Raw genomic sequence first — 15,418 nt, 5'->3', positions numbered from 1 at the left:
TAATGTTGGAAAATAATATTAAAATACAAATTTGGGAATATTTCCATTATTATAGTTAGTTCATATTTATAAGTTTGGAAATTTCATATTCTACCATTTTTGTCATGAACGCTTTTTAGATGGAACCATTATTTCTGGAGATATTTGGACAATGGTGAAAAATGTAATAATCATGAATATCTCCATTATTACATAATAATAATTTAGGAAATGAGGAGATAAGAAATTTTGGAATTAAGGTTAGTACTGCAAAAAGCAAGACTTTGATCATGACGAGAGGTAACAGAAAATCCAGGGGAGTGATAAAAATTGGAAATGAACCTCTTGAAGTAGTGAAAATTGTTTAATATTTGGGCAGCGTGATGTCACAAGATGGAAATTTGAATGGAGAAATTGATTTAAGAATACAGCAGTCTGCAAGTTTCTACCAATGTGTGGGAGACATTGTATGGAACAAAGATGTGCCAATAAAGAGCAAGAACATTTTATACTCATCCTATTATAAACCTATACTGACGTATGCTTCAGCAGCCTGGACGCTGACTAAGTGGAACCAAAGTAAGATACAAGCAGCTGAAATGAGGTTCTTGAGGAGCGTACAGGGAAAGACAAGACGAGATAGAATATGAAATGAGGAAATAAGGAGAAGTGTGGGAGTGTGTAAATTTCAAGCGGCAAAGCTAAAATTGTTTGGACACATGATGAGAATGCCAGGAGAGAGAATACCAAAGAGAGCATTCATGGATACAGAGACTGGAAAGAGGCCTAAAGGATGGCCTAGAATGAGATGGAGGAGCTCTGTTGTGGACTGTATTGCAAATAGAGGAGTCAATAGCAATAAAGTACTAGAAGAGGAATGGTGGAAAGATCGAGTAAGGTGGAGGGCTTTAATACACTACCCTACCCAGAGAGAATCTGGAAATGGGAATGGATGAAGAAGAAGAAGGTCGCGTAATGTAATAATCTGCTGATGTATTTCGATCCTATGACCAGGATTGTCTTTAGAGCAATAACAAATAATGTATTGGCAACTGTCACTCCACAGTAACCAGTTTCAAGACAGAGAGGCCCTGTTAGAAGTATAGTTCATTCCAGGGCCTCCAGAGTCAAAGAGAAAGATGCTGACGAGTTAACTATGATCTAGTCAGTATATAGCCATCACCTTTGTTCAAATTATTTGGGTGTTTAGCAATTTCTGTCACCTCACAAATGATTCTGGGTATTAAATATTTCTTTTTATAAATTCCTTCCTCATGCAACATAAAAGACTGTAAAATATATACTGCACAACTTTCATCATTTAGAATTTTTCACTACAGCTAATGGAGAAATGTGACATTTCCTGCTTAGACCCCTAATATTGCTGTGCCAGTACCCGATGAACTGGAACTGTACAATGATGATGATGATGATGATTGCTGTGCCACACCACTGTATACTAATCAAATAATAGATAGTCTAGTGAACAACCCGGCTATTCTTAAACTTAAGTTAAATGTTTTGAGAAATTCTGTTGTGCCATTCTACATTGATGTTGCAACAAACAGACAGACAAAATTTAGTCTGGGCCTAGATGATCGCTACCTAATCTGTGATGTATTAGGCAAAAATTTGAAGTGTAAGTTACAGACTAAATTTAGATTTTGTGTCTGTATATATGCAGAACATAACAAATGTCCCATCCTAAGGTGCTTTCTCTAAGTCTGTAAAACAATTCAGATTTTGTCCACAAACTTCAGCATGCAGGAAAAGTATGATGTTTTGTAAGTATGATTTAATATCCTAACAAAGTATAACAAAAGTTTTTGATTTGACAGAAGATGATGTTCATTGATAGGAATTAACAAATGTTCCTGCTTGGCCAGTGAGTGCAGTGGGCTTGTACTACCAATCTCAACAAACGCATGTCATACTCACACACGCGCAATCTGTACAGAACTGCACTGGATGATGTAGAGTACGGTTGCTCACTCCAACGAACAAGGAAATAACTAGAGAGCGAATATCTTAGGAGTATAGTCTGAGAGGAATGTATATTAAGGTATTAATGAAAGTAATATTTAATGTTATTGGCTTTATGTCCCACTAACTACTTTTACAGTTTTTGGAGATGTCAAGGTGCTGGAATTTAGTCCTGCAGGAAAAGTATTAATGATATGGTTAATAAAATTTAAAACAAATAGTGGAAAATGTCCTTTTTTTTAAGGGAATAAACAGAGAAGCAGTTGGAGTCTATGCCGTTATTGGACTTGTTATGTGCAAGACATCAGAACAGGCTTATGCATCAGCAGTCTAAAAGTCTAATGCATGTCTGTTTACTTACCAGGAGTTTCACTGCTGGATGAACACATCAGGTATAAGTGCTGACCTCTTGTTCATCTTTACAAGGAATTCATCATGTTCTAAGAGCTTCTCCTTTATTACCGGTATAAAGGATATTTGCATGTGTTGTGGACTCACCTCACTCATGAACACAACATTGCAGCATAAAGTGACAATTTCTCTCGCTGTCTGATGAAGATAAAGCAGGCCACATCAACAAAAACTAAGTATATCTGCTGGAGTAGCTATGTGACACTGAGAAGTTGATGTAGCCATAAAGGTCTAATGTACACTACTTACATCTACCTGTTCTTACTGTCATAGTAAAGCACATTACTGTTTTCATAACCATCAGATGCATTAATTGTGGAATTGGAGAATTTGTACCTGTTGTGACTGCCACCCACTTTCTACAGCAATAGCTTATTTCTCTCCTGTCCTGCTTACATCTTTACTCTGTACACCTGCTACTTCCTAGCTGCACAAGGTACACCAGAATTTGAGGTGTCAACAATGTTGTACATAAAGGTTACAATAGTATTCTCAACATCAAAACCAATTATGAGGTTTCATGGTGTGGTACTATTTTGTGTCATTACATTGACTCCGTGATGTTTGGTAACTATTACATGATAGCATTTAGCTGGTGAAAGAGAGAAGCCTGGCATAAGTTTGAGGAAACAATATGGGCTCAGCTAAGGCACTGAATCATCATAATCCAGGAGCTTCTAGGGTACTGTGAAGAACAGATGGAGATTTTGCATCATTTGCAGGCCACACTTGAAGAAGTTCTAAGAAACAGATTTGTTTTAACATCGAGAATCATGTATTTTATAGGATGCTGACTAGCAACAGCTGCTGATAAAGTTTTTACCTCCTCAAGAAAAAATAGAAATCTATGGAAAAACAGTCTATTAAGAGCCTTGGCCTGCCAAGATGAATGCTCCCCTGTCAGATGGCCTGCCATGTAATCAGTGTGACAACATTCTCAGTCACAGTACTTGGCTTTCTGAGTCTGCCATCTCGTATATCAGATATTTCCTCAGTCAATTTCACAAGGTGGAGTAAACTCTGTTCCAGTCCTCAGTCCAGAATTAGAATCCTTTGACTGTTCGGGAACCAAACCTGGTGTTTCTGGGTAAGAGGCAGACATACTACCCCTACACCATGGAGCTGGCTTTTACATCCTTGTGATTAATCCTTAAAGAATACTACTAGTATCAGCTCATTCAAATTCTTTTTTTGCTACAGGTTTAACATTACAACATCACATGCAGGTTTTTGCAGGGCACCAATATGGAACACTGTTTTGATATTTTGGAGTTACTTTATAGATGTCAATCACACATTGGAGAAACTGATATGGTCTGACTTAATACTGGGCATCAGAATACAGTATATTATCTGACATGCATTGCAACTGCTGGTATACAGTACACTGGAAAGATACTGAAAAGACAGCCCAGGATTTTCCCTCTATGAAATGAGAAAAAAGTGGAAAACCAAGTTCATAGCTGTTAACAGTAAGGTTTTGTTTTCAACATGTGTTCTGTGTTAAAAGTTTTTGTCATATAAGCATAGCCAAGACAACTTTAGGGAGATTTGATCTGTATATGATGTGTCAAATAAATCAATTCACATTTCTATTGATTGCTTGATTTCAAGAAACTGATGGTGGATTACCTCAAATTTGGTTTTGATTTCATCTGTGAGATCTGTTTTCTCTGAGTCTTTATAGGCAACTTTTTCAAAGAATATTTTTTTGGCGGCCACATTTTGTAATTCCTCTACTTGTTTTGTGGCCAAGTGTAGATTGTCAGTTAGGAGTACTACATCATCCATGAAGGCTAGGCAGTCAAATATGATGACACCTCTTCCACATCCTATCTTTATCCTGTTCTGTTGTTCCCTTTCAGTAATTCTTGATCTCCAATCTATGATGACCTTTTCCAGGACACAAATAAACAGCAGTGGTGAAAGGCAGTTCCATTGTCCCAGACCTGTTTTTATCTCAAATAGTTCCGAGTCTTCACCCATGAATTTAACTTGAGATGAGGTGTCTATCAATGTCTCCTTGAGGGATTTATCATCTAAACCAAACTCACAAAGGATGCTAAGGAGTACTTTACAATTTACTGAGTAGTATGCCTCTTTGAAGTCTACAAAGGTCAAAATTGTTCTTTTCTGGCTTCTCATTGCTGTTATCTTAAGAATATATATTGCTCTGCACAGGAGTGTCCTTTACTAAAATCTGCCTGATATTCATCCAACTGTTTGTCTAGATGTGTTTCAATTCTATGCTGCAGCACTTTCGGGGGGTAATTGTTGGCATTAGTTCTGTCCCCCTTCTTATGCAAAGTATGAATGAGTGCATTCTTCCATTCACTTCTGTTTCCCAAATATTAACAAAACGTTCCTCTTGTTTTTCAAATAAATTTTCACCAGCATACTTGAATAGTTCTGCAGAGATGAAATCCTTTCCTGAAGCTTTTCTGTTCTTTAGCTCTTGTATTATCTCCTAAATTTCTCTCTTCTCTGGTGGCAGAGAATTCTACAGTAACTAAGAGGTAAGAGCTATGCACTAACAACAGTTCACAGGTAACTGCTGGGTTCTACTCATACCCAGAAAATAATGTCTGGTAAACTATAGTTAAACATTGTAAAGATATTAACATTAAAAGTTCTACCTTTACAATACTCACAAAAGTTTTTATTCTTAAATCTAAGTTACAGGTACAAGTTTTGTCCCTCTTGGGAACATCCTCACCCTAGTGAAGAACGAAAGTTAAATAGTAAAATTAGCGTAACAAAAAAGGTGTTATATACGATATACGACTTAACTTTTGTTCTTCGCTAGGCCAAGGATGTCCCCAAGAGGGATGAAACATGAATCTATAACTTCCATTTACAAATAAAAACTTTTGTATGTATTGTAAAGGTGGAACTTTTAATATTAATATCTTTAAACTATTCAAAGTTGAAAATATGGGCCAAACACATCATATGTTACTTGTAAAAACTATAGTTAATTGTATCACAAATGTCCAGGTCAATTAAAAGAAAGAAAGAAAGAAAGAAAGAAAGAAAGGAAGGAGCTGCCCCATGTTCATAGGATTATTCCTGTAACTCCAGTACATATTGATTAGCTCATCACTGAAATACAAGAGTAGCAGGAAACTGGAGGAAATCAAATTCTCTCAACAAGATCACCTCTTTGTTTAACTATAGCATGTGGGGTCAAGGTCTCTAGGTGCTCTGACCAGATTAAATATGTTGATGTGCTCAAAGCAACAGTTTGAAGGTTATTAATCTGTCATTTACAAAAAGGAATGAGTATCAGCTATTCAGTACCTCAACTGAAATGCACTGTCATTATTATTTATTTACAAAATAAATTAATTCATCTAGCTTAGCCTTCTAGAAGGCTCAACCTCTCTCTCTGGCACAGATTATTAGCTAGCATTGAGTCTGTTTCAGTGAATTTTGTCTGCAGGTTTCAGACAGTTGAGGCATTTTGAGCGCAAATGCTACACTTTTGTTGACTGTATTTCCCATTAGTACTGAAAAATATAACCCTCTATATTTCTTACAACTACTGGTATCCTTGCAGACTGTCTTTCTATGATTTCTAATATGGCAGTACATTTCTCAGCACAGAAATGACATTACGATAAACAGATAAGTGGCCTTGGTTGGGAATTTCAGCTTTGCCTGCATGGCAGCACCACAGCAACTACACAGCAGCATGTCACCAGTCATTCATATGCTAAATGAAACGAGTGTCCAGAATTGGCATTGTAAAGTATTTTCCTTTCTTCTTATCTGTTAATATTCCAATCCTTTACCTTCCTCCTTTTCTCTTTCCTTCTATTTTTCCTTCCATGATCCTCAGTAGCAGATGGTTCCTTCATAGTTTGTGATCAACCCAAGATATTTTGTTGTTCTTTATCATCCTCTCCTACCCTCCTCAGTACATCCTCATTCTGTCTGTCAATTTCACTTTCCCTACTCTACTCCACATCTATATTTCAAAGCTTTCCTAGTAATTATTTTCTTTCTCTTTGATTGTCCATATCTCAGAGCCATAAGATATTACACATCACACAAAACATTTAGTAAACCACAAAACTCTTCCTTAATTCAATTAGGATATTCCTTGTCATCAACAAAGTTTTTACACTTCCAAAAGCTCTCTTCCCCATAGAAAATTTGATTCTTACTTCCTGAGTACAGCTTCCCTGCTGAGTCACCAAACTTTACAAATACCAAAACAATTTAATTATTCCAGCAACATTTCCACTATTAACACATTAACAGTGTCCACTTGCTTTCCCATTCTCATCACTTTTATCTTGACAATGTTAGCTTCATTCCAAACTCTATTCCCACTCTTGCAATACCCTCCACCATGAATTGCAGTTCTGCTTCCATTCTGCTATGATAATGATATAATATTTATTACTCAATTATCACTAAACAAATTATTTCACACTCACTGTATAAAATGATGTATCATATTTTTAGCAGATGATTTATTGTGTTGTAACATTTTATATCTATAAATAATTTTCCTACATTACAAAGGATATAGGATCTTGGGGATCATCAGATCAACAAATTCAAAGTTTTAGATAAAAAGCAAAAGAGATGTGTAAACATAATGGAGGAACTGTCAACCAGGTCCCCCAAGCTAGTCACTGTAACATACCTCAAATATCTTGCAAGGAGTTTAACAAAACGATCTTGTCCATTGGAATGTCCCATGGTGGTTACACTTAATTTCACTGATATCTATTTCAAGTTGAAGCACTAATGTTTATCAAGAGAGAACTATGAGCAATGCACTAAGAACAGCTCAAAGGTAACTGCTGGAGCCTAGCACAGCTCCCCAGTAGTTATAAGGGAGCTAAATGATTTCAGCAAATATCCTCATTAAGAATGTAATGATGCTAATAACTAAGAGCTCATGATAGAATGAAAACATGTTTTCTGTTTGGACTTGGACTGACTTCACTCATGTACTTGTCCCCACTTATGCAGTAGGTTAGTGCATCTGCCATGGTGAGTTCAATTCCTGTGATAGTTTTCCAGGTCTTTCGAGGTAGATAAAAACCCTCTTATTTATCTGTGAGTCTATGAGGTGATGGAGACCCAAACTTGCTTCCAGACTTCATTCAGACTGAAGTTGTTGTCTGCTGGGTTCATAGCTGTTGTAGCCTGCCTGGTAGCCATGATTTTTCTATGGTCTGATATCATGGTTAGCTGGTTTGAGTCCCATTGGTGGAAAAAGTGTCACCACTGCAGAGTTGGATGGCAGGGTAGGACAGGGGGTGCTATACAATTTCTAATCATTAGACTGAATGCAAAAGCCTGGATTATATTCCAAACCTCTCCACAGTGTTCATGTGGACTGAGGGCATATGACACTGTAGGTGGTGATTCACCCGTTGGACGGAGACGTTAAGCCTTGAGTAGATCGACAGGAGTAGGCTATGTGCCAACACATGGTTTTGCCCTCTCATTATCATCATCACATATCCAGTTGCTTATGGGCATCAAATAGAAAGACCTGCACCAGATGAGCCGAACATGTCCTGGGACACTCCCAGCACTAAAAGCTTTATGATAAATAAATTAATTAATTAAATAATGGCTGTCCTAAGAGTTGGATGTCTGAGTGCAGCCTGCTGGTAACAGGATCATTGGTCTCCAAGGACTGGAATTTTTATGTGGTCCATTACATTCTTGTGCTCTTGTAGGAGATGTGGTGATGGGATATGGCTAAGAACAGGTAGCCAGAAAGAGGGAGTAGATCTAACTGTCCCTATTATAATATGCATTGTGTGATTCAGCTGTGTGTCAATTAGTTTGGTATGACTTCTGTTTACCCATAACAATGAGGAGTATTCTGCAGCAGAGAAAACAAGGCCAGGTAGAAGCTGACAAACACCAAGTACGGTACCTAGGTAATACAACTTCATCCCAGTTTGGGAGCTCTTATTTTTACATTTGAAGATTTAACTTTAAAGTACCCTACACATGACACCTGGGTGATGCTGACAAGACAACATGGCAATCTTTGCAATCTCCTGGCTTAAAACACATCATGATTAGTAAATAAATAACTATATTACAAATGTGAAAATCCAGTATTATGTATATTGTGCTTTTCATACCTCTTGATACAAATAAGGTATAAATGCTACCTTTTAAAAATCTCATTGAGGTGAGCACATAATTTTTGTGATAGTTAATTCATTTCTTAGGCACTATTGTGTGTAGTAGCTTCACAAACACACAATAATGCCCATGTTATAGTAATTTAGTTGATAAACTCACTGTTTATCTGTTGAGGAGACAGCAGCATCTTACCGAGTAATGCACTCTAACGCACACATAGAAGAAAAGCATTGTTCTTGCCAAAGAATTTTTACACTTTTAGTCTGTGCCTCAGAAAAGAAGAGATGTTCTCCATATTGTTGTATTTGAGGAAGAAGAAAGCCAAATAGTAGTCATTTGATGTTAAATCAGAGCACCTGATATCTCTGATGGGAAGGAGGCTGGATGATGTCACATGATAAGCTTTCACAGATCAGCAACAGGAAGGGCTATTGAGAGGGTGACTCCAGTAGTCATAACCCCTTACTCCGATTACAACATCAATTTCAAACCGTACATTTGCCCCACTCAGATTGTCCAGATGATCATTTTGAACCCTAATCCCCAAGAAGCCAAGCTTAACACCACCCTCCATTAGAAAGCTTTCTCTCTTCTCTCAGCCTCTCTCTTATACAGAGTGTTTGGAAAGTCACTAACCACTTGGGACTATAGATGTTAGGTTGTAAATTTGAAACTAAATTAAGGTTTTCCTCGAATCTTACGCAAGACATATTGGTAGAACTGGTTGTTCATTATTGTGTGCCGTATTCTGCATTCATTTGTTCTGTTGCCACATAACATTTAATACTTTTAGTCCAACATTCTGGTGATAAACTGCTGTAGAAATAAAATAGTACTAGTGTAGTGTTTGGGCCGGCCCCATGGTGTAGTGGTAGCGTGCTTGCCTCTTAACCAGAGGCCCCAGGTTCGATTCCCGGCCAGGTCGAGGATTTTTACCTGGATCTGACGGCTGGTTCGAGGTCCACTCAGCATACGTGATTAGAATTGAGGAGCTATCTGACAGTGAGATAGTGGCCCCGGTCTAGAAAGCCAAGAATAACGGCCGAGATAATTCGTCATGCTGACCACACGACACCTCGCAATCTGCAGGCCTTCGGGCTGAGCAGCAGTCGCTTCGCAGGCCAAGGCCCTTCAAGGGCTGTAGTGCCATGGGGTTTGGTTTGTAGTGTTTAATTGTTCAGTTTAGTATTTAGTTACAGCTCTTTCTTTTCTTGTCAAACACGCTTCTCAACATGGTGACAAAACAGTTATAGTGCAGGAGGCATTTGCTGACAAATTCCCAGAATAAACTGTACCAAATCGCAGTGCAGTTTGTCAATTAATTGAAAAATTTTGGGAGACAGGCTCAATGTTAGATGGCGAATGATGTGGAAGGTCACTTGCACTAAATGAAGAGAAATTGATGAACATTTTTGACTATGCTGTGGAGCCCATCAAAATTGTTGCAAAGTTTGGGACTAAAGGAAGATATCAGTCTTGCAACAGCACAAAATAATAGTGGTTTGGAAAACACTGAAAATGTCTTTGTACAAAGTAACAGCAGTGCAAGAATAGAAAGATGTGGATCATGAAAAACAAATCAATTACTGTGAATGGTTTACAATTTTCATTGAAATTTATTTTCTTAATATTTTCCATGCAAGTGAGGAGCAGCAAAATCTGTAGTGTAATATTACTGCCGGTGCATGTTTAGTTACTTAAAAACTACAATAAATTCGTACATAAGAAGCATATCATGAACATATCTGCAGAAAGTTTTTTTATGGAGCACAGACACAGATAGGTCTTATGGTGACAATGGGATAGGAAAGGGCTAGGAGTGGGAAGGAAGCAACCATGGCTTTGATTAAGGTACAGCCACAGCATTTGCCTGGTGTAAAAATGGGAAACTACAGAAAACCAACTTCAGGGCTGCCAACAGTGGGATTTGAACCCACTGCCTCCCCAAATGCAAGCTGATAGCTATGTGACCCAAACTGTGTAGCCACTTTCAGGTGTGCAAAAAGTGTTTTTTCAATAAAACTAAGAAGGTTCAAACTTTTGTAGGTACTTGTGGATGTCATATCCAATGTTCATCAAAAGTGCACAGTGTTTTTCCAAACATCCTGTTTTTAGGCACCTAACAAACCTCATGAAGTAATAACAATCATTAGGTTTCCACAGCTGAATGTCAACCACACTGACACACTGATTAGACTGGGGTTCACTAAACCATGTTTATAGTCTTTTGTGATGGAAACACCTGGCTCTTCTTTCTCTTCTCTCCTTCTCTTTGTTTTTTAAATGGAGATAACCCAAACAAATTTTCAGTACCCATCATGGATTGGTTAAAATATTACACAACCCTAATATAACTTAACACAAAGCATTTAAAGAAAATGCCATGAGGAAAGAAGTGCTGTTCAAATGCAAGCACCCATCCAGTCTTTTGGCTGACAACATTTTGATCACCCGCCCTATAGCCTCGACATTGAATCTAGTGACTACCACCTCTTTCTGCATCAAAAACATTCCTTGGTGGCTAATGTTTTCTTACCGATGACAGTGTGAAAAACAACAACTCAGAAATGGTTTTCCTCACAAGTGGCAGACTTCTATAATGAGGGCCTATAAAAGCTTGCCCCTCACTATGACCAATATTTGAATAAACATGGAAATTATATGAAAAAGTTTCTGAAGTAGAATAGAATTTTTAAAAATAGGAAGTAACCAATAATATTTAGTGGCTCTTATTTTGTTGACAAATGGTCCTTAATTAGAAAATAGCCCCCATACATATGTTTGTGCTCATTCATGATCTTTCTATGGTTAAGAAAGCTTACCTAACACAACGCACGGTACTATAGGAAATATAATAGTGATAGAACCTCTCGACAATTGCCTTGAAATATCTGACTTATGATCCCAAGATCACTATTTAAGTTGATATTTGAAAGAGGAAAATTTCTAAGATGTTGAGAACCGTTGATACTCTCTTAGCATCATCCCAACAAGACTAACAAACATGCCAATGGAATTCTCATCACACCGCCAGAGGGTAGTACAAATTAATCCATAAGCCACCTCAAGAGGTGACACTGTATGTTTTCTTTTTTTATTTGGGTCAGAAGCAAACAAAAATACATATCATACATACATATCATAAACTAAGTGACAACACAGTAGACCATTGGCATGGCCTTTTAACGTACAGTATCCTCATTGTCTCCTTCTCTCGCAAAAGATATTTTTCTGTGAAAAAGTTCCACATTCAGGCCAGTCATTATTAGAAGCCACCTTGTGATTTTTTGGTCTTGGTTTTGTGATATTTTTCACCATGTGTATTTTTGCTGCCAGTTTCAACACCTGCCCGTTATTGCGAGCAATCAGAAGTGAACACAGTTTAATGTGTCTGACTGCGTAACAACCAATGAAGCCTAGAAAAGAGGAAAGTAGGGTACCAATTTACAAGTAATTAGAAGTGAAAATGCCAGGCAAAGTGACTCAAACAGTTGAGGCGCTGGCCTTCTGACCCCAACTTGGCAGGTTTGATCCTGGCTCTGTCCGGTAGTATTTGAAGGTGCTCAAATAAGCCAGCCTTGTGTTAGTAGATTTACTAACACATAAAAGAAGTCCTGCGGGACTAAATTTCTGCACCTTGGCGTCTACAAAAACCGTAAAAGTAGTTAGTGGGATATAAAGCAAATAACATTATATTATTAGAAGTGAAAATGTGAATACAGTAACATCTGCTGGAATATTTATACAATATATTTTGCTGTACCGAGCGAATTGGCCATGCGGTTAGGGGGGCGCAGCTGTAAGGTTGCATTCTGTAGATAGTGGCTTCAAACCCCACTGTCAGCAGCCCTGAAGATGGTTTTCCGTGGTTTCCCATTTTCACACAAGGCAAATGCTGGGGTTGTACATTAATTAAGGCCATGGCCACTTCCTTCCAACTCCTAGCCCTTTCCTATCCCATTGTCGCCATAAGACCTGTCTGTGTCAATGCGACATAAAGCCAATTGTAAAAACAAAACAAAAATCATTTTTCTGTCAATAAATGACTGCACTATTTTTTTAAACTTATGAAAAAGTGATGGTACTCTGTACTATTTCAAACTACAAGAAAAAAGCACTGATTATTATTATTATTATTATTATTATTATTATTATTATTATTATTATTATTATTATTATTATTATCATCATCATTATTATTATTATTATTATTATTATTACTGAGCGACAGACAAGGCAGTAAAATACATGACTGCACTTAGCAGACTAATGGGAAATATTAAAGGTCCGAAATCCAGTAAACGACGTCTTCTTATGTCGACGGTTCAGTCAGTGCTCCTATATGGCTCTGAAATCTGGTCTGAATCCTTGAGATTTGCTTGGTATCGGAGAAGGATAGCTGCCGTACAACGGAGAGCGGCTTTATATATTGCATGTGCATACCGCACGGTTTCCGAACCTGCAATCCTCATGGTGGCAGCAATAGCCCCAATAGACCTACTTGCATTGGAGCGACATGAAATCTGGCGTACCCAAGGAGAGCTGGGAAAGAAATGTGCAAAGAAGCGTGCCTTCAGTCAACAGATGAGGTGATGGCAACTCAGATGGGAAAGTGACCCTCGAGGCAAATGGACCAAGCGACTGATACCACGCTTGGATATCTGGGTTGAAAGGGCCAATGGTGAAGTAAATAACTACCTCACACAGCTTCTAACAGGGCATGGATATTTCCGGAAATTCCTGCATAAAGTGGGCAGAGCGAGTGACGCAGCATGCATATACTGTGATGACATTGACGACGTATTTCACACCTTTTTTTGTATGCGGCCATTGGACGATTCAGAGAAGATGTGTGGAAACTGAACCAGGAGAATTGACAACAGATAATATTACTTCGGTGATGCTGCGAAACCAGGAATCCTGGGATCGCGTGGCAGTGTACGTGGAGAACGTCCTTCATCAGAAGAAGAAGGATTTGGAAGAATACGAACGTTCGTAAAGGAGAAATGAAGAAAGAAGACGTCTGAAAGACAAAGCACGATATCACCCTGAAGTAATGCGAGAGCAGTTCCGGGGTGATGATACACATCGTGGGAAAAGGGTGTGTGGTTTTTAGTGGATAAGAATCCCACACACTTGTGGAGTGCGGACCCTTCACAAGTGTCTTTTGAAGATTTTCCACAATCCCTCGTAAAAAAAAGTATTATTATTATTATTATTATTATTATTATTATTATTATTATTATTATTATTATTATTATTATTATTATTATTATTTCTACCAATTCAGCTACAGAGAAGTGACTGTGCTGCTCTAAGTTAGTGGAAGTGCAACAAGTCATGTACATTAGAGTAATTGGAGCACGTTTTGGAATCTCTGATCTTCACACTGAGTCCAGTTTTTAGTACTAAGCATCCCTTCCCTACCCCCTATTTTCCAGGAGAAAATTAAACTCTGAGCCACATAAGATTTTCAATGTAGAGTAGAACTCTCTTCATTTAGAACATTCACAAATCATGAACTCCTGGTGGGGAGTAATATTACTACCACACTTAGCACCCAACGTGCCATTGTTAGTAACACTACTACCATGAATTTTCAAATTCAGCTGCACAAAAGTTAGTCATATTACTGATTTAGTTGTTGCCTTAGAGTGTTCTCAGTTTCCTTTTTACCATTAGATTTAATTATCTTTCATCAGTAATTGGTTGTGATTACTGGGGACAATGTTTTGAAAGCACTTGAGCTCAGTTAGTTGTGATAATGACTTAGTGGATTCATGTGATAGGCTGGTTTATCTAAAATAAATATATATAATATTATAATTACCATATACAGAAAAACTGACTGAACTGTGCTTATTTTACTGAGTTCAGTCACCACTGATGTACATTTAGGGCAGTCACCCAGGTGGCAGATTCTCTATGAATTACTTCCTCGTCTTTTCTTAAAGAATTTCAAAGAATTTGAAAATTTATCAATTTCTCCCTTGGTAAATTATTTTAATCCTTAACTCATATCCCTATAAATGAATATTTGCTACAATTTCTCCTCTTGAATTCTAACTTTATCTTCATATTTTGATCGTTCCTATTTTTAAAAACAGTACTCAAACATACAGTACTTGTCTACTAATGTCATTCCACGCCATTCCTCCACGGACAGTTCAGAACATGTTACAAATTTCATCATATAGATTGGTATGGATACAGTTTAAATTAAGAACTAGTGTTAGGATTAATGGTCCACCCAATCAATACACTTCACTGTATAAGTAAAAACTATTTAATATTAAAATATATTAAACATACTTTAGAACATATTTTGTCTAATTTAAGACTGATTCAGCCATAACGTCTCATAACAGATTACAATACTCATTGTTGCTATCTAATAATTTTAAAAATGTCCTTTATGAACTGTTTGAGAATACACTAAAGACAATAAATAATATTTACATAAAATTGTCCATCACTTCTTGTAAAAAGAATTCTTCAGTATTAAAATTTGAATGACATTTCTTGAAAATATGACATGCAGTGCTGGTAGTGTCAATGTACTGACTGAAGGAGATTTGAATTCTGGTCTCAGAATAGGAAAAAATGACCATATCCACATCAGAATACTTAAAAGCTTTAATTCTTACAAAAATTCCGTTTAAAAAATAAGCTTTTCTGGTAGAAGGAATCAATGCTTCTGAGATAGCCTGTCGTATGGCAAAGATCTGCTCTGCATGACCACTATATTGATAGCTTGATTCTTATGAATATTCCTTTCAGAAGGCAAGGTCTGGAAAGAAAGAGAGATATATATATAATTAATGGGTTTAAAAGCCTCGAAAATTTAAAAAATTGTTCCCGTCATGAAAGCTTACCATCCAAGTTGGTGAAACTCCCTATAGGTTGTTCACATCTG

The 15,418-nt window shown here is 37.3% G+C and overlaps 1 protein-coding gene across 3 annotated transcripts in view; it reads right to left on the bottom strand.

Moving 5' to 3' along the window:
* GLS (Glutaminase) overlaps positions 1 to 15,418 on the bottom strand; it is a 157,345-nt gene that overhangs the window by 96,052 nt on the left and 45,875 nt on the right. Inside the window, exon 1 of one of the 3 annotated variants that reach the window (XM_067152557.2) lies at positions 7,031 to 7,177. The exons of the other annotated variants lie outside the window; for them this stretch is intronic. Coding sequence (XP_067008658.1) covers positions 7,031 to 7,086 — 56 coding nt within the window. The 5' untranslated portion in view covers positions 7,087 to 7,177. Of the gene's footprint in view, positions 1 to 7,030; positions 7,178 to 15,418 lie in introns of those variants that run through there. 3 annotated transcript variants of the gene reach the window in all.

Source organism: Anabrus simplex, chromosome 8, assembly GCF_040414725.1.
Source record: "Anabrus simplex isolate iqAnaSimp1 chromosome 8, ASM4041472v1, whole genome shotgun sequence".
Lineage (NCBI taxonomy): Eukaryota > Metazoa > Arthropoda > Insecta > Orthoptera > Tettigoniidae > Anabrus > Anabrus simplex.
This window is presented reverse-complemented; position numbering and strand designations above follow the sequence as displayed.